General features: G+C 34.8%; 2 protein-coding genes across 2 annotated transcripts in view; both read right to left on the bottom strand.

Annotated features, from left to right (window-relative positions):
* Positions 1 to 10011, bottom strand: part of LOC136041791 (PAN2-PAN3 deadenylation complex subunit pan3-like) — a 43791-nt gene extending 33780 nt beyond the window's left edge. The window contains exons 1-2 of the mRNA XM_065726545.1: positions 9804 to 10011; positions 3177 to 3223 (exon numbers count right to left, since the gene is read on the bottom strand). Coding sequence (XP_065582617.1) covers positions 3177 to 3223; positions 9804 to 10002 — 246 coding nt within the window. The 5' untranslated portion in view covers positions 10003 to 10011. The remainder of the gene's footprint in view (positions 1 to 3176; positions 3224 to 9803) is intronic.
* A 5550-nt stretch (positions 10012 to 15561) lies between these two features.
* The window catches only part of LOC136041794 (solute carrier family 25 member 32-like), a 51990-nt gene continuing 48029 nt past the window's right edge, over positions 15562 to 19522 (bottom strand). The window contains exon 8 of the mRNA XM_065726549.1: positions 15562 to 15754. Coding sequence (XP_065582621.1) covers positions 15622 to 15754 — 133 coding nt within the window. The 3' untranslated portion in view covers positions 15562 to 15621. The remainder of the gene's footprint in view (positions 15755 to 19522) is intronic.

Below are 19522 nucleotides of genomic sequence, written 5' to 3'. Positions count from 1 at the left end.
AAAGTATGATTATACACATAGAGGCATATAGACACCAAAACAAGAATCTTAGCCTACCAAAAACATGTTTATCTAGGCTGAGATTCACTTTAGCCCGTGTCGACTGCTTCCATTGAACAAGCTCAATTTTCTTTTCGATAGTGACCCCCTCATATAAGGTCTGGGGATTATCGGCAGGGTTTCCGGTTGCAAATTTATAATTTTAATCAGTTTAGCTCAATGGCAGCTTATAACTATTTTACTCATTTGTTGTTTCCATTGTTTATGCAAATTAATGGTAAAAGTTCCATTTCTTTTTTCGTTTTCAGCTTGCAGACTTACCACTAAGCAAAATCAGAAATAATAAATGATGCACACATTTATGATACAAATTCTAAGTAATTGCATAATCTGGGGTGAAATTGTGAAAAAATGAAAAAAATGAAGGTAAAAAATGGATGTAATTAGTTCCATGTAAGCAGGACAACGAACCTTAAGCAATCACGTAAGTGGGTCAGAAATGCAAGAATATCATGCATGCCACAAGCCATTTTTTATTTATTTTAATCTTCTCTTATCTTTCTTTATCTCTTTTTTTAACAGAAACCAGTGGACCAAAAAAGAGCATACCATGTTTCCCAATTTGCCTACAAGCCAAAGGTCAACCACTGGTCTACAAGAACCAAGTCATAAGAAACAGTTTGTGTCCGCACCAGCTGCTAACTCAGATAAAGCATAACACTATTGTGCAACAATGACAGCGCAATTTTGTCAAAACTGATGCTTCGGTTTAAAAGTGTAACCAAGAGCTTTAATTTTTTACCGCAGATTTTCATCAAAGTTTTAAAAAAAAGCATTGCTTTATGTAGCCATCATTATTTTTCAAATTTAATTTATTTTGAACTTAATAGAAGAAAACTTAACAAATGTAGTTAACAGAATATAGGAACAATCAAAATCAAACGTAGAGCCTAAGATAAAGAAAAAATGTATGAAAACTTTGAAAAATGCAAGGAAACGATTTAAGGGGTTAGCAGCACAGTTAACTGTAGGTGGTTGTACTTGTATATTATAGTATTGCAAAGTGTTTTCCATGGTCTCCTATATAAGGCTTAGCCGAGAAGCTTGTATTCCATATGAAACTGTTCATCAAAGTGCTAAAGTCACGAGTTCAATCAAAGAGATTATTTTGTAGAATTTAGAAAAGTGGAAGCATTTGATACTTGCTATGTATAATCTTTTTCTTAAATTTTAACTAAAAGGACAAAATTTGTCATTAAAAGGTAAACTGCTGTACTCAAACTTGAATCGAAAAAGAAAACTCACTTAGGAAGTCAAATAACAAATTGAATCTTAATTAAAGAATCAAATTGAAACTTAATTAGACCTTTCAATATAGCTAAAACATTTTACTCATACAAAGCTAGTTTCATAAGTAGCCTAGATCCTATAGTATAATGATTCACAAATCGCCATCTATCGACAAGACGGAAGTATTTCCTTTGCTAGTGCTTGGCAGACTTCAAAATATAGCTGTAACAGAAGTTATGACAAAACGAAAAAATTCCTTACCCAAATATACTTCACAGCAAGCTGGTTAAAACAATCTACAAAGAAGGTTGATTTAAACTGTACAATATTAACTATATATACAGTTATTTGAAGCTTTATTGCAAAGATTTCACTTTTAATAAAGAAATTCTCATATTAAGAGACTTCCGGTTTATTCTAGACTGAGAGTTTGGGAAACAGTAAAGATTCTATAACGTGACTGTAATATAAGCCATAATATCCCACCAAGCTTTGATATCCGTTTTGCAAAAAAAAAAATCCCTGTGATGATTCTAGTATCCTGACCTTTCCTCGATTGGGGAAAAATGATCACATCCATCTTATATTTTTTATTAATCTGACTTGTTTGAGTATATCTATGAGGCAATTTACTTTTTGCATGGTGATTACTCATTTTTTAAGAATTAAGTATTACAACTAGATAGTATTAACAAAGCTACACGTTCAAACAAGGCATCATATTTGAGTGCTATAAAAAAAAAAATTATTATTTCTTTTTACAAGAAGAACAGAGTCCATACTCAATGCCATAATAAAGATCGCTAGTCGCGTATCTGTTTTAATAATGTGGATGCTCAGCACTGAGAAGAAAGGACAAGATATATGGCTGTGAGAATGCTATGGAGTTGCCATTAGAAGCATGAACACAATATAATTATATTTTCATCACACTCCTCCTAAGAGTTCTCTCATTATGTTGTAAGTCAGCATCATTTCGCTACGCGTACGCTTCCAGATTTAAGGTAGATGGCTTAAACTGAATAAGGCAGTTCTTATATAAAGTTCAATTTAGGCTCTCCAGGCACTTAATTGCTCACCTCTGAACACTTTCAGAGAGTAGCCTTGTCAGTAAGACTGACCAGCAAAGGCACATGCCTAAATCAAGATGGAGTCCAACAATAGATTTATGGAACAAGAAATTGGAATTACGAGGTGGAATTTGTCTTCCTATACCACACCCTTTATTTCATTTGAAAATCCTGATGATCAATATTCAGAGACCTTGAAAAAGCTACAAAGTTCAATAGCTTGTCTGTTTGATTTTTAACCATCACATTGCAATTCCAGCTTGAAACAATAAATATTAATAGTTCCATGCTTAAAGGCTCAAACTGCAAAATAAATAAAGCACACAATATAAGAATCTTCAAAATCTCCATGTTAATTTCTGCTCGATTTGGATGGCTTTCATATTGTAATGTCAAATTCCTTATTGAGCTTCTCATACAACCTCTTTAAAATGTTTTTAAGGCTTTGCTGCGTTTGGATTGGACTATCAAGAGCCAAGACTATGTTACACAATACATACAAATTGTCTTGTCCCCTTTCTTGCACTGCAAGAAGTTTTACACTGCACGTGGATTCCAAACAAATGTACTTGGAAGTATGGACAGTATATACCATGTTGCAGTATTTATGGAGAACATAACAGTTGACACCCTCTAGTATTGTTCTATCAATTTCTGTAAAACTTTCCATAAAATTTACCGAATAAAAATCTAATCTTATTGTGCAGGCACAAGAAAACTTCCTTGTTATATGCAATTCTCTAGTTTTAAGACTATGGCAGGCATGGATTGGTTATGTTTTACCAGAATTAAAAGTAAATTGTTTGATATACTTACAGCATTTGTACAACCAGCATTTGCAAAGTGAGGCGGTCCAAATTGAGCTAAAAGAAAGTTGGTAAAATAACTTAAAATAATATATTTGCTCAAGTGAACAAATCGTGCTGGTACAGCACACATTAGTTATTCAACAATTTTCAAACTTACTCAGCAATTATTTGATATATCACAAAAAAGAACAGCACTAAATATGCTTGGAGAATATTTTAGGAGCTTTCTCTACATCCCCACTAGCGACCAATATTTTTCTGTGCTTTAATATTACTAAAATGGGTTACGTCTTCAATAAAGAGCATGTCTACCCACAAGAAAATAACAAAATATATTTTCTGGAAGTATGAAGTAAATCTACACTTAAACATGGGAAAAGTCCTTCGCCTATACAAGATTACTTCAACACTGAAGTCTTTTAAATGTGAGGCTTGTAAATTTACTTTTAGGGCCCTTGATTGCCTCCTTTGCAAAAATCTGCTAATACCCTTTGAAGAATGGACATTAACAAATGGACACTGACAGACGATCAGATAGATCTAATATTTAGCCAAATAAAAGTCAAATCAATTACAAGCACAAACAATTTTCATATGTCAAACGAACCTCCTATTTTTTAGACCCTCAAGAACTTTCATCGAATTTCGTTCTTACTATGCATAATTAATAAATATTTCGTGTTTCCCCCTAATTCAGAGTGTTCTATGAATTGGACTGAAACCAAAGAAAGGGCAGATAATTCAATTTTGTACATTATAACTAGGCTATATTTCCAATTTACTCAGTCTGGCCAAATGAATTGGCACAAAAGCGTGGAAGAGTATATTTTTTTCCCAGGAAGAACACTTGCTTTGGTCTAGTTTTTTTTGTGTTGCACAAAAACTTTAATTTAATTAAGGTACATAAAAAAAAACTTTTACACATGGTCATACACACAACTAGGGAATGAAAAAACACTTACAATGTAACTACAGCTTGAATTTTCTAACCATGTATTTTTATAGCGGTTTTAAACCATACTTTTAAGAATCTTCTATTAATGGAGGTCTCATTTATTCATTTTTTTTTTATCAATAATAAACAAGAGCCAAAAGCTCATATGGCACATGTGACAAAGTTGGAACTTAAAATTAGACTTGTTACTAGAGCTATTGATTTCATCATCCAAGCATGTCAAGAGGCACCAAACTCGCCTAAGCACTAGAAACCCCTCACATTCCCCCAAAGAGACCAGATCTGGTCTACTTGTGTCAATCATATATCTATAACTTGTACTTATTCTAGAACTCACCAAAGTACTAGAAATACCCTAAACTCCCCCAAAGAGAGCGAATCCGATCCGGTTATGTCAGTCATGTATCAAGAACTTGTGTTTATTCTTCCCATTAAGTTTCATCCTGATTTCTCCACTCTAAAGAGTTTTCAAAAGTTTTCGATTTCCATTTCCCCCCTCTCCCCCTCCCTATATCCCGAATTGAAAATGGAGCATCTGACACATGGCATCTTTCTATATATCAAGTTTCATTAAGATCTGATCACCCATTTGTAAGATAAACATACCTTCATTTTCAAAATTTCCCAAAATCACCAAAGTAACAGAAATCCCTCCCCAACTCCCCTAAAGAGAGCAAATCCGGTCTGGTTATGACAATTACATACCTAGAACTTGTGCTTACTCTTCCCACCAAATTTCATCCTGATCTCTTGACTCTAAGCTTTTTCCAATGTTTCCGGTTTTCCCCTCCAACTCCCCCCAATGTCATCAGATCCAGTTGGGATTTAAAAAGTTTTGTCATGGAATCAATTTGTCTGAAAATCCATTGTTGAAATAAGGGACAGATACTGAACATGTGGGGGCAAAAATTTTTTTTACTTATTTTCTGCTGTTTTACAGAATAACCTGTTTTATTCCAGGATGGTTTTTTTTCTGCAAATTTTTCCGATGCCTGCAGATTACAGAATAAATTAACAGAGCCTTTTCATTTATTTTTTTATTGAGTTTTATTTATTTTTAAGCTTTTGACAAGGTATGATCCAAATATGTATTTAAATTTTCTTTTGCAAATTTGATAAAATCAGGGTTTTAAACATAATGGTTAGTAGTTATTTATTTTTCTGTCAATTAAATTTTATATTCTTTAGCCAGTTCTATGCACATTGCTGTTTTAAAACATTTTTGATGTTTTTATCCTTTTTTTTACCCCAAAATAAACATACATGAGTATACTGGTAACCCCTGCCAAAAACACTCCCCTTCCTACCCAAAGAATTCATAAGGGCTAGAAGGAAGAAGAAAAGAGCATGGACCAAATATGTAAAGTGCAGATGTGGTAACTGCTATGACACATTCAAAAAATGCAGATACAGGCTAAGATATTTGACTTGAAAGATCATACAAAACCATGAAGAGGCAATTGCAGCTGACACAAAGCAGAATCCAAAGGAGTTCTGGTGCCATATCTCAGCAGCTAATCCGCCTAGACATGATATCCTGGACCTCATGAAAGAGGATGGCACAAAGACCTCAGAGGCTAAAGAAAAAGCAGATTTTGTCAACCCTAGCTTTGGTACAAATTTTTCCACTCAGCCAATAGCAAACCTTCAACCCGTTTTACCAGGGCAATCAATTGGAGAACCAATGTATATGACAATTATAGACGTAGAAGATATTCTGAACAGACTTCAAGCAAATAAAGCTGCTGGGCCAGATACAACCCAGACTATTAAAAGAAGCAGCTGAACAAATTGATGAGCCAATAGCAGTGATGTTTGGGATGTCACTCATTTTCAAAGTGCTCCAAAGTGACAAGCTTCTAATTATTGGCCTATAAGTCTTTCTTCTGTTGTATGTAAGGTCCTAGAGAGCATCATAAATGATGCACAGGTCTCTCACCTTGAAAGAAATCAGTCACTTTAAAAAAGTCAGCATGGTTTCCATAAAGATTGCTCAATTGATACAAACGTCAATGAACCATATGACTTTGTCACCAGACTCTTAGATGATGGTCTTCTGATGGATGTCATATTGCGTGATCAAGCAAAAGCATTTGATAAAGTACAACATCAATTTTTCTCCCGAAAATGGAAGCATATAGGATGCATGAGGACACAGTTGCCTGGATTGAAGCCTTTTTTACAGAAAGAATTCAGAGGGTAGTAGTTTATGATGCCACCAGTAAAATTATTTATTCTGATGAAATTCCTATCAGGTCCCACAGGGCACAATCCTGGGGCCTATGTTGTTCAACATATATCTTAATGACTGAACAACTTACCTGAAATACTGACAATTGTAAGCTCTTAGGAGAGGCCCCAAATTAGCTCCAATCCCTCAACAATGAAAGGATATTTAGATCAATTATCTAGATTTTCATTGGAGTGGGGTTTGCACTTAAATTTCACAGCCACACACAAGCTCAAGTTGCTAAAGCAAACCAAGCTCTAGGGCTCAAAAAAGAATGTTTACTACCAGGAAGCCGTGTGTGGTTACAAAACAGTACAAAGTTATTGTATGTCTACATCTGGGATTTGGACTGACCCTAGCATCTCCCCATTACGAAATGGATGATAAAGCACTCAAGAATGTCCAAAGCAAGCAAAAAAGCTCATACCAGCTTTGTAAGACAAGCTGTATGAGGAATGCCTTGTATCCCTCAAACTCCCACCCTAGTCTACAGAAGAAAGAGAGGAGATGCAATTGCCACTTGCAAACTACTAGAAAACAACCTCTCAAGTCAAGTATTCTCATCATCCATTGCAAGTACGACAAGAGGTCACACAAAGTAGCAGCAAGTCCCCAATTGCCATTGATGTGAGCAATGGCAATTTTTCTCTGTATGTGATGTCCCTTACTGCAACAGCCTCTCCAATGCCACCATTCAGTCCCAAACTACAAATGCATTCAAGAAAGGAGAGAATCAGGACTGAGTCAATGCAGAGTGTAGACTAACCTGAGATGCCAGACCATAGTATGTCATACCACTAGCAAGATGTTTCACAAGAGGCTCATCACCACCTTATCTTACTGGAAATGCAATTTAAGGTAATTTAAGGTGAAACTGAAATGTGGTAAAATGCTATTTAGCTACTTTTTACTATCTTGGAAAGGGATTAAGTTAGGAACATAAAACTTTCAGGGTTGGATCTATAGACTAAAGCATATTGTGGGAAGTATTTCAAAGTACCTACCTCTACTTCTTTCCTCTCTAAAATATATTCACCTATGATGACAATTTTATATTTTCTGTTATAAAGAGGAACCTTAAAATATAGATCTTGTGCTTCAATGAAGTACAAGAAAACTGTTTTCAGCTTCACAACTTTGCTCATTAGCAAATTTATAAGGTTTTCAAGAACTTGCAAATACATTTGTTAAACATAAAAAAACAACATATTTTTGTGGCTTAAAATCCATTTTCAAGACTAAAACAATTTCAAAATAGCCAAGAGCCATTCTACCGATAATCCCCAGTCTTTTTCAAGCATCCAGTTCATCAGTAGAAAACAGCTTCTGTTGAGCAAACAATATTTGTCTTGTTTATACCTCAACTCAAAATATGACAAATTATGAAGATCTGTCAAGAAGGCAAATTTTGAAGACAGAAATGAGAAGAGGGTTAACATAGAAGCTTAACAATACCTTCCTAGGGTATGTTTTTAGCCCTAAGTTGATTACTGAAAGCTTTTTTTCCTTAGCCTGACCCCTTTCAAGACAGCAAAAATAGCCACACTAGAATTTCACCTTAAATTTTGGCTTTCTAGCTTGTGGTAGGAATCAAAGGAATCAAAAATATAATGGTAGGCCAACTATGGTAAATGTTTAGTTTTGTTCAAGGTTCTCTAAAGTGTGTATTACTGCATATAGCAAGATTCTGATGATTGCACATTGTTTCTTTATCATTATTAGAGAAGCACATCCATTTTTTAGGTTTCTAAAATTCCCCTCCAATGAGACTAAAATGCATAAAGTGGGCTTGCTTACAGGTAACATTACCTATAGAGTGAAGCCATAATAGTCCATGAGCCCTGTAGGCAGTGGGGTGAGGTCTGTATTCTATATTTATCCAACAAAGTGATATAAAAAACAAAATTCAAACAAGGTTTATTAAATAAATATAGAATACAGACCTCACCCTGTTGCCTGCAGGGCTCATGGAGTAATACGCTTTAATCTATAGGTCATGTTACATGTATGTAAGCCCACTTTAAACATTTTTAGTTTGCCCCATGGAGGAGAAGAGTCAACCAGAAATGGATGTACTTCTAATATTAGCATTTCCAAGTGGTCTAAACTGAGTTTACTCTAAACTAAGTTTAGAGCACTTGGAACAAAACTAAACATTTACCCCTACTACTTTTAATTGTGTTAAGTGTTTTCTCCAGAAGAGGCCAACTAGGCTACTAAATATTTACCTATGCTTCCAATTCAGCACAACCTATCATTTAAAAGCATTAACATTTTCAGTTATAAGTCAAGAACTAGGGCTAATGAAAAAGGTAAAATTCTAGTTTAGTGACTTCTTGCTATCTCAGAAATGGGTTAGGTTAGGAAAATGAAACCTTTGGGGATGAGTCTATAGGCTAAACTATATCCCAGGAAGGTATTTTGAGGTACCCACCTCTACTCCTTCTCCCTCTAGAGGGTCCTGAAATTTGTCTACATGACAGGTCTATATCTATTGAAATTTTGACAAAACAACATTTTACCTTAATTGTCAGTTACCAGTTGCTTTTTATCTGCCTTTAGTTCTGAAAATGTAATTTATATTATTTGAGAAGAATTCTGAGCCATATCAACATTTTTTTTTTCAAAATTTAGAAAATGTATTTGCATAGCCTAGATTTGAAACCTTGTAAATTGGGATTGAGCAAAGTTGTGAAGCTAATAACAGTTTTGTTTTACTATATTCAAGCAGAAGATCTATTTTGCAAGATTTCACTTTTATAACACACATATTTTTGAAGTTCATCAAAGGTCAGGGTCCTCTAGAGGGAGAAGGAGTGGAGGTAGGTACTTCAAAATACCTTCCTGTGATATACTTTAGCCTTTAGATACATCCCTGAAAGTTTTGTTTTTCTAACCTAACCCCTTTCTGAGATAGCCAAAAGTCAATAAACTAGAATTTGATTATGAAAAGAAAGCATGCTAAGAAATTAGCCTAATTATTATTTTGTAATATGCTGAAAAACCATAATGAATACATTTTAACTGCAATTCTACTTAACCTCTAGACCCAATAATATGGGAATATTTAGACCTAGCCCAAATTATATATTTTCCATGCATTGCTCTTGTTTTAATCTGGGTAGGCTACATATAAATTGAATCAACCCTGACAAAATCAAGAAATGTAAATATTAAGACTAGGTGAACTTGGCTAATGGCCAAAACTAGAATTGGAGCTGCTGAGAAGGAAGCATAATTAGGAAAACTAAGCTATTCTTACTTGATGATATGCACACAAATTGGAGTAAAAATGTTTTTGCATATTATGGAGTAAGGATTGTTTTCTTAATCTATTTCCTTTTCAGAAGCCTTAATTCTAGGCTTACATCCATTTCAAGATCCAAAGCCATATAGGACTTAAGGCAATAGTCCTAAACCAAGGTGAAAATTTTTAGTGATTAGCTTACTATGCAAAAACTGGCATTCTGCTCCAAAATAACACGATCCTGACGCAGAAAAATATCGACAAACAGCTTGTCTTCTACCAGGTGAAGAATGTAGTGTTTCCATTTGTCTAATAATTCCTAATGCTTGGACGCCATTCCAAAATTTTTCTGCCAGTTCTTCTTGTGAGCTTTTGATTACACGAGAATGAAAACAAACCATTTTTGACGCCTAAAAAAGAAGCGGTCATTCGACAAACAATCAACATCATGTCAACATTTCGCTTTTGGCGATAGTTTCATCTATAACGTTTTCACGCTCTGTAACAGTGAATTGACTACTGTTAGCTTTTTTAGTTATTCAGTCGATTCTAGTGCTAATTACCTCTCTTGAACACATGTGAACTGTCATTTACAAAACAAACCTTCATTTGCTGCTTGATTGTATAATTGCTGTGTCGATAAAATATGTCCACGGACCTATTTTATGTAGTCAAAAGAAGCATAGTAAGACGATATGACGATGATGTAAACTTGGCACACAACAAATGGCCTTTCTATTAACCCATAATCGCATAAAACGGCAAAATTCCTTATCAAGTCAATAGATATGCTTAATCTAACACATTTCAAAAATCACACACTATAAACTTTCCTCGTAAATGCCTTACCACTGCCCCAAACAAAATTGTAAGACAACGTGTTCATTTGTCGATAAACATCCTTTATTTATGACTAAAAGGCTATACGTTACTTTTGCCTTTTGAAGTCACTTGCACAATAAAAGTGGAAGAAGAGCCAATTTACAACTCAAAAGGATCTTGATAAAAAATATTAGAACAAAAGCTCCCAAATTCGCTGATTATTAACTCAAAAGCGATTTTTTTTTTTTAATAATGTCAATTAATTCAACACATTTGTAATTTTTTTTCAAATACGTCACACTCATAAAAAACTGTTTTTTCAGGCTCACATCTTTTCTAATCACAATAGAAAACAGTAACACTTCATTTTGACCACTCAATCATAATGTTTGCGCTCTGAAAATTTAACATCGCTCATAGACAGTGTAAATCATTATAAACTAGTCAAACCCCTCAATTTTCTCTACATTTGGTCAGTTGAACCAATCGTAAAGCTACGTAAAGCTGTTTTCAAATGAGTCATTTTTGAAATATTGGTGATGCGCTCTTTTGACAGCTTGTTTATGCTTTGAATTTATATAAACGTCCTCTGAAAGCTCCACCTTGATTCACTTAGTGCTTCGGAGTCCAAGGATCAAACCTGTCACCTTTCCCAACAACGAAATCTATGTACAGAAAAAAGAGCAAACGGCAAAGCTTACAATCGTTACCCCAAGAGCTGTGGTGGGCTATGTTATTCCCGGCGGATTAGTTATTGGACCTTTCAACAATACCCAGCAAAATGGCTATCTGAAATTTTTGACCTGATATCTTTTGCAGAGAGCAGCAAAAAGAAGCGTTGGTTGGGGCGCAAAATTCAAAGATATATCTTCTTTTGTACTATCTCAGATGTTTTTCTCCGTAGCCTTTGTCCTTCCTTTTAGCCTTCTATTGACATTCGTTTGGTCTAATAGCCAAAAAAGTACAACTCTACGTTTAGAATATTAAGTAAGTAACTTTTGCCCTTTTTGGTTTTTTAAATTCAACGGATTTTTCTTGCTATTAACCTTTTCAAGAAAATTGGATTTCCCAGCATTTCAGAGTTTCGGTTGATCGACTTAGAGAGTTAGTTTATTGGGTCAAACATATTCCTTAATCGACTAGAGAATGACTGTGGGTGTCAAAGACTCACTGAATAATAATATTTAAAAACATTTCATTACGAAAAACTAATCCACAGCCTCATTCTCCTTGACATTAGTGATTTCTGGGAAATCAGGATCAGAGGGATTGCATACTCATTTGTTGTCAATTCACAGTAGAGAATAATGTGACATTACAGAGGGAAAGGGTGAATTCATATCTAAGGAAACCACATCCGACTATTTACCAGAAGTCCCATCAAGGTTGGTTTTAAGGATGCGGTCTCCGTGAAACAAATAAACACCCCTCATAGATCACTCTAAATACGCTTACCGATCAATATCATCAAACCAATATTCTCGTAACTATTCTTTAGAAAGGTTTTGTGGCGTTAGGTAAAATTTGTTCTAGATTTGTCTCACTTATTTCCTCTGATTCCAACTCTTTGAATTTGTTTTTCTTGAGAGATGTCTTTACCATGTTTTCCTCATGTTCTGGTTCTTTCAGCGTTGGTCATGCTAGAAGAATGCAGTAAAAAAAAATCTGTAACCATAACTGATAAAACCAATCCAGAAGACTCCACGAAAAAAAGAAGCCGTTTTTTCGCCTACACATATATTACATCTTTCTGTGTGAAAAAGAAAGACTCATCAGTGCTGCAAAAAAAAAGGTTGTCCTTGTTTTTCAAGCCAGGGAACTGTAAGTCTCTTGAATAGGGTTTTCAGCCATGGCAATTTCAACGGTGCCCTTTTGCTTCGATCTGATGCCATGTTTTAGGGTCAGGCTATTTTCCTAAATTCCCTGAAACTTGTTTTGACAGACCAGACGAGGTGATCCAAATGACGTCAAAGTACATTTGTTGTTAATACACACCTGGTACGGTAATGTTTGAAATGTATGGTGGATTGAATAAGTACAACTTCTACTAAAACATCTAAAAAGGATACGATAAACCACAAATTTTTGTTTAATACATGTTCACCTGCGTGGGTGAAAGATCCAAAATCCAAATGAATTAAAACCATTATTTCCAGTCAGGGACACAGATAAGGAGGGAGGGGTGTCGTAAGGTTGGCGAGGGGAGTTCTTATGTACATATTCACCTTGAAAATTCTGCTTCTGTCCACATTTGTTGGAAAACCGGACGATTTGTCAACACATTCTTTAAATCCCCCTTCCAAGCTCAAAACCGAAGCAGCACCTCTGTATCTAGTGTCCCTACCACGGATTCGTTAGTAAGAGACCATATCATATGAATATAAAGTTTTCAGATTAACATGTGAATGATTAGAATACCAATTCCCTCTATTGAAATTTGGGTTTCGAATAATCAATTTCAATAAATATCTTACACTTCTTTTAATGAAATTTTCACGTATTTGTGTTTATGTAACTAAATCACCTTAAAATAGTGTTACAGTGTCTAGATGTCAGTATCATCTAAAAAATGTCCTTCTTCGATTTAATTTTTTTCTTATTTGTCACCTGCGTAAATATCCGCCATTTTGTTTGCGTGCTCACAAGCTACTGATCATAAATTTTTTTCAGAGAGAATTTATCGGCAAAAGACATCGGTATTGGACCCCAAAAATCCATATTAGTGAGCCCTTGTGATTATTCTGGGCCGTAGTTTGTTTCTTACTAGCTTGTAGTTCCTGCTGCAACCATCATGTCACCCGTAAAGTTTTCAAAACCTATCCAAAGCAGGCACTACCAGTTTTTTGGGTTTGCTTAGTTATTCATAGTAATAAATAGGAAGGTAGAAGTACTGGAAAAACACAAAAGTGAAATCAATAGAGATATAACTAGACCTACGTTGCCTGAGCAACGTGAAGTGTTGCGGCAACCTTTGTCCGGCTTCGCCAAATAAAGTGTTGCGAGAGCAACACTTTGATTTTGTTTCTTTGCTATCGGCTAAACGCTGAAGTTGTCAGCCTATCGAAGCCTTTAAAACGTTATATTCAGAGAAGAACGCGATCAGTAATCACCTGATCAAAGGCTATTCCTCAGCGTTGAAAAAACAAAAATAACAAAAGAATATCGAAAGAAGGGACTAAATTGACTTTACAGCCAGTTTTACTTTATCCTTTTCAATCGTAGACACCGTGACGGATCAAGACTTGGAACCATATCTTATATAATCTAGTTTGTATTATAAAGCTATCCGTAACTTTTCAGGATCAAAATACCATAGATAACACTCTATTAATTATTACAAAACTGCCTCGTTGTTTTACGTTATCATTTGTACCCGTTACGTAAACACTTAATTCTAGGTTACAGTGAGTATGGGTAGGCTACACCAACTAGCAAAAGTTACAAACCCCTCTTCACTAAAGATGATTGTAGCCTAACAGACGATTATTACTTACAAGTCCCCTACATGCCTTACCACTGCAACCAACTCGGTCTTATCATCAAATGCACTGGAAACAAATAATAGGTACACCAAATAGCAAAATTTGCAAACCCCTCACTGCCGAAGATGATTATGAGGTAACAGCTGACCTTTCCTTACAAGTCCCTTACATATTTCACAATTGGTATCGGCTTATTTTTGGTTTCAGTGTGTACCCTACTACTGAAGTTGTCAACCCCTTGAAACTTTCAAACTAGTATATCTCATGAGGGAATTTTTTTTTTAACAAAAAATGGATGACATATACTTTGATCACCTCATCAAGAGCTATCAATTGCCGTAGAAAAAAAAATCTATCGGTCTTATAAGTTTTTTTTGCCGTAGGCCAACTTTCTAACGTCACCACTTAGAAAGGAGCAAAGGATAGGCTCCAATTTCTTTAGCAATGACAAAACTTTTAAAGTTTAAGAGGTACATCTGATAACATTCCCAAGTCTAAAAAAATAAATGATAAACCCAGCGAATCACAGCAGCACTTTCGGACCCGTGGGAAAGTGCCGCTTTTTTGCTTGTGTAAATTTTTCTATTTATCACTCAAAGAAGATATATTGGCTGTGGGGCCGGGTAACTGCCGCATATATTTAACACTTATAGATTTTAGTCCATCTTCAATTTAAAAGTGGTGCCTACCTGCTAGAACGGAGCTTTCCACTCGAAAGCAGAAACATAGTTTGATGAAATGAAAGCTTGGCTGCACAACTTCAGATACTCCTCTCTGACATAGGCTACATAGCTCCACTTCACTTCGCACACCATAGGCTCTGGCTCGTGGACAAGCAAAAACCATCCTTTTTGGGCCCAGGCATGAGTTCTGCGGAGCTTTCCAAAATGTAATGCCATATTCATCAATCCGGCCTGAGGTCCACACTTTCCGGAAAAACCGCACAGGTTAGACCCTTACCAGTTACCAGGAATAAGCCGACATCAGTGGCATAGAAAAAAAAAAAAAAAAAAAAAAAAAAAAAAAAAAACAGGGACAAAACCAAAGTGTTGCTCTCGCAACACAATGATACATAGATTTTAGTATGCATAATGCAACTATATTTCCTGTGACCAAACAAGAATCCCTAATATGTATTTTTATTCCATTTTGAAATGTTGATTCCAAACATATACTTACCGTCCTGGTTTTCCATTTATGAATTATTTTTCACCAAGCTCAAGAAATGAAGATACACAAATCCTTAACAAAACTTAGTTTAAGCACGTGCTCGGCTCTTTTGAAGCTTCAGCGTTAGACAATTTTTTATCCCTACTTCCCGACTGGCTGGGGCTGAAGAGTTCCATGCCTGAAAAATTGCTTTAAGCGGTTCGAAAAGAAGAAGCAAATTCGGAAAGCTCTACAGTTGAGGAATTGCACCAAACTACTATCACAAACTCGTTATAGTGTTAAGCCTCTTGAGACAGACACACTGGTGAACATTCCCCCCTCATTCAACGTATTACTTTTAAAGCAAGCGATCTTTGAGATTTAAGTCAAAGTAGTGACGTAGTGACATACTTAACTCAATCAGAGCTAAGGCTCTATTTTTATTTTATCGGCGGTTTTATGTTCCTCCCGTAATTTAATCCAATTTCTAACTTAATAAAAAACGACTTGGACAAGAAAAGATTTATTTAGTAGTAAAAATTATCTTCAATAAAATCACATTCCGTTTCAACTTGCTTTCCTATAATTAGCCACAAGTTTTGACACGTTCTCGTATGTTACGAAAGTTATTGCTGTAGCAGGAGTTACCCGTAACAGATTCGGCATTAGTCCCTTGTAAAAGCCGCGAACGCCTTCTCCCCTATAAAATTAAAAATATATATACATATCAATTACTGCGTGAAATAGGTCCGAAATGAGAATAACACGAAAAAACAATCAATTCAATTAAAGGTTGTCATTACATGGCTTCCCCATTTAATCATCATTATTGACAAACAAGTTTCGAATCATAGTCCTGCTAAGCTTGTAGGATACAAACAAGTTGAACTGATTTAGCATTACTGGAGGAAAAACGAAAAATTTAACGTAAGGAAATAGATTATTTTTTGAAAACTTGAAACTAATATTTATTTTTAATCAAACTTAATGCAGTTTGATAATGAAAAATTCTAGCACAAATTGGTAAAACTTTTAAGAAACTAACTTACATTTTAAGCTCCATTTTAAGGCCCTCAAGTCATGACCGTGAAAAAAAAAACAACACGTAAGTCCTTGAAAGGTTGGAAGGGATTACTGTTCATAATATCAATGGGAATGAAAGTCTAAAGGTATGTTATACCTAGACTCTCCAGTAGTTTCGTTCGTTAGATGATCTTGACACAGATCCCACAAATTTCATAGGGGCGTAATGTATTTCCTAATAGGCAGTAATTAGAAGTGATCACGTCACCAATCAAGTTAATTCACGTCTGAATAGCCTAGACAAGATATTACTGAACATAATTGCAAGAGATTTTCATTTCCCGGAGGGTTTTGAATTTATAGACTGAAAATTTTGATCGTTGAGTAATGGGGAGAGGAGCTATTGCTTCGTGCAACATTTTAAGAGATTGTCAAAGATATTGTGTTATAATACATTGAGATCCAACAGTAATTTTGAAGTACAAAGACATTACACGTGTCGCAGAGTAAATAACTAATTTTACAGTTTTGTCGCCTGGCATCAAGATCGATGGTCTAGAGCTTGATAACGGCAAAAGATGGTATTCATTATTATTTTCCGGATAATTATCATCAAATCATCATGCACAATAGATTTCGGAAGAATATTTAAAGATTGAAGGTTTTGACCACTGGAAGGACAACCAACAGGAAATTGCTTATAATACTATCTAAAAGATTATTTTCTTCTCCAGAATATGTTTCTCTCCTCTACGATAAGGTGAATATTTATGAAGCGAAGCATTCATAAATTTTTGAGCGCTTTTATAGAGCATAACGGTTTGCTTAGGTACAATTGCTCCCGTTCTTCCAAACTATTTACTCTTCCTTAATCAGATTCTAAGAAGGAAATGTAAGGAGTTACATATAAAAAGAAAATTAAAAAATAACAATAAGCCCTCCCCCCTCAATGTTCGTCTTTCGCAGGAACCATTTCAGACAGTTCTAATAAGTAATTTTTATTTTATTTTTGTCCCTCCTGATAGATAAACTTAGGTGCACATTTTTGATTTTTTGTTTTAATCAGTCATCACGCAAAGACTAACTGAAAAATTTAGCCACTTTAGTTTTAAGATCTGACGACAACTCTTCACCTAGAAATGACCTATATGGAAGCAATTATTTTTCATTATTAATTGGCAGGTATATTCTAATTAATTGCGTTTCGGGGTTCACGCAGCTCAACATTAACAGTTCGATTTTTTTTCCCGATGCTTCATGAGCAAATAATCTAACACAATGCCTATGCGATAAAACGTACAATATTTTAATCGCAACAGCTCAATAATAAAACGGCTGATTAATTCTCATTTATTTAAACATTAACATGCTCAGTTCCAAAGCTTTGAAAGGCAATCAGCATGTAAAATTTTCTCTGGGGCGAAAGGGGGAAGTAGTCCCTTTCATAGTCAGCCTTTCTCAAGGCTCCCTTTTAATACTGTACGACTATTGGTTCGATAAAGTCACTTCTAAAGAAAAGGAAAACATACAAATTACATATTTTGTAGAAAGGGTCTTCAAATATCTGCTTGAAGATTCCCCGATATGGTGGAGTTAACGATTGTAAACTTCATCTCAATCACCCTTTTTGGGTTTTTTCCTCCTTTCTGATATTATGCAAACTTTCTTCTGCTATTAACTTCTAATGTATTTTTAGTCGTCAAAATTCCTATTTTTTTCCTCTTCAACGCCCCGCTCTTTACGCTAAAGTTTGACTCTTTCTCTTAACTCTATTTTTAAAACAGTAAAAAACTTTAGCGTCAAGAGCGGGGCGTTGAGGAGGAAAAGCCCCTTTCATATACGGAGTAATTTCTGTTCGTTTTAAGTTTTAATGTCGCTCCTTACTTTCATTTAAAAAAACTTGTTTTTTTTGTTTAATTTCTGGACGTTTTTGAATTAATGCATGTTTTGATCTCGGCTCTCCGCACATAAATAATTAAAACGAAATTTGCATATTATTTTTTGGGGGGGCTAAATGGCTTTTTCATAGTTTTAATCGGAAGATTTTGAGAAAAAAGGAGCGAGGGAGGAGGCCTAGTTGCCCTCCGATTTTTTGATTACTTAAAGAGGCAACTATAATATCTTACGAACGTTTTCATAAGTAAAAAATATACGTAACTTACGAATTAAATTACGTAGCGAACATCTATATTTCTATGTTTTTATTGCATATATAAGGGGGCTCACCCCTCGTCAATACCTTGCTCTTTACATTAAAGCTTAAATTTTGTCCCAATTCCTTAAGAACGACCCCTGAATCAGAAATAGTTGAAATTACTAAAAATACTTTAGCGTAAAGAGCGAGATATTACGAGGAGGTAAACCCCTCATATGCGTAATAATTTCTGTTCGTTTTAAGTTTTAATGCTGCTTCTCACTTTCAGTAGAAGAAACTTTTCATATTTATTTTTTCATTGTTTTTTTAAATAATGCTAGAAAATCCTGCGCCCCCCTCTTTTGATGGGTAAGACTAATCTTGATGAAACTTATCGCTCCTTACTACAGTTCGTTACCACGAACTGTTTGATATGCAAGGGTAATGGTTTGCCTATGGCCTATGGCAAATCAATAGAAATACTGCGAAATATACAGAAATGTGAAAATGATACACATGTAAATAATCTATCAACATGCTTATACACCACTGCTACTTACTTGTAAACAAGAATTTTGAGCCCGACTTTATGCAAGTACTCGACTGATAATATCTTTTTTTTTTTTTTTTTTTTTTATAGTTCCTCCTTATTGTGTTTAACATTATAGCCTTTGTATTCCTTTTTGTTCCTGAAAAAAGCACAGAAGAATTTAATTTTGTATTGTCCAATTCATTCAACTTTCGAGTATGAACCTATAAATTGCACAAAAAATCGGGCTTTACTCCCGTTTTATACAATTTCCTTCTTTGTGCCCGGCGTGAACAATATTTACAATCAAATAAATTCCTTTATTAAGGAACTGAAGAACATCGTATTATTTCACATAAGCAATACTCGGTGCAAGTGCATGTTTCAGAAACTGACTTTATTAAAAAAAAAGATTGAAGTTCCGATAATATTCGGTCTGACATTAATAAAATTCAATTTTACAGATCATACAAAACAAGCATTATCACTAAGATAATTAGATTAATGTTCGAGAAGAAATGGTAAATTTAATTTCATTTTACCTTCAAAATAGTAAAGACAAAACTTAGCACGTATCTAGGATTTCTTAACTACAACCGACACTAATTTTTTAAAGAATCATAAATAGATTGGATTTTACACCAGCTATTTATCGACACGAGATGCATTTTAATAAAGTATATCCAACTTTTACGAATTGACCAACCGTCACAAATGATCAAATATAATGAATAGAAGAAAAATGATAGCATAAAACCACTGGATTAATATATATATATATA

The sequence above is a fragment of the Artemia franciscana genome, unplaced genomic scaffold (assembly GCF_032884065.1).
Source record: "Artemia franciscana unplaced genomic scaffold, ASM3288406v1 PGA_scaffold_38, whole genome shotgun sequence".
NCBI classification, from domain to species: domain Eukaryota; kingdom Metazoa; phylum Arthropoda; class Branchiopoda; order Anostraca; family Artemiidae; genus Artemia; species Artemia franciscana.
The sequence above is the reverse complement of the archived record's forward strand: the minus strand, read 5'-3'. Positions and strand labels throughout refer to the sequence as shown.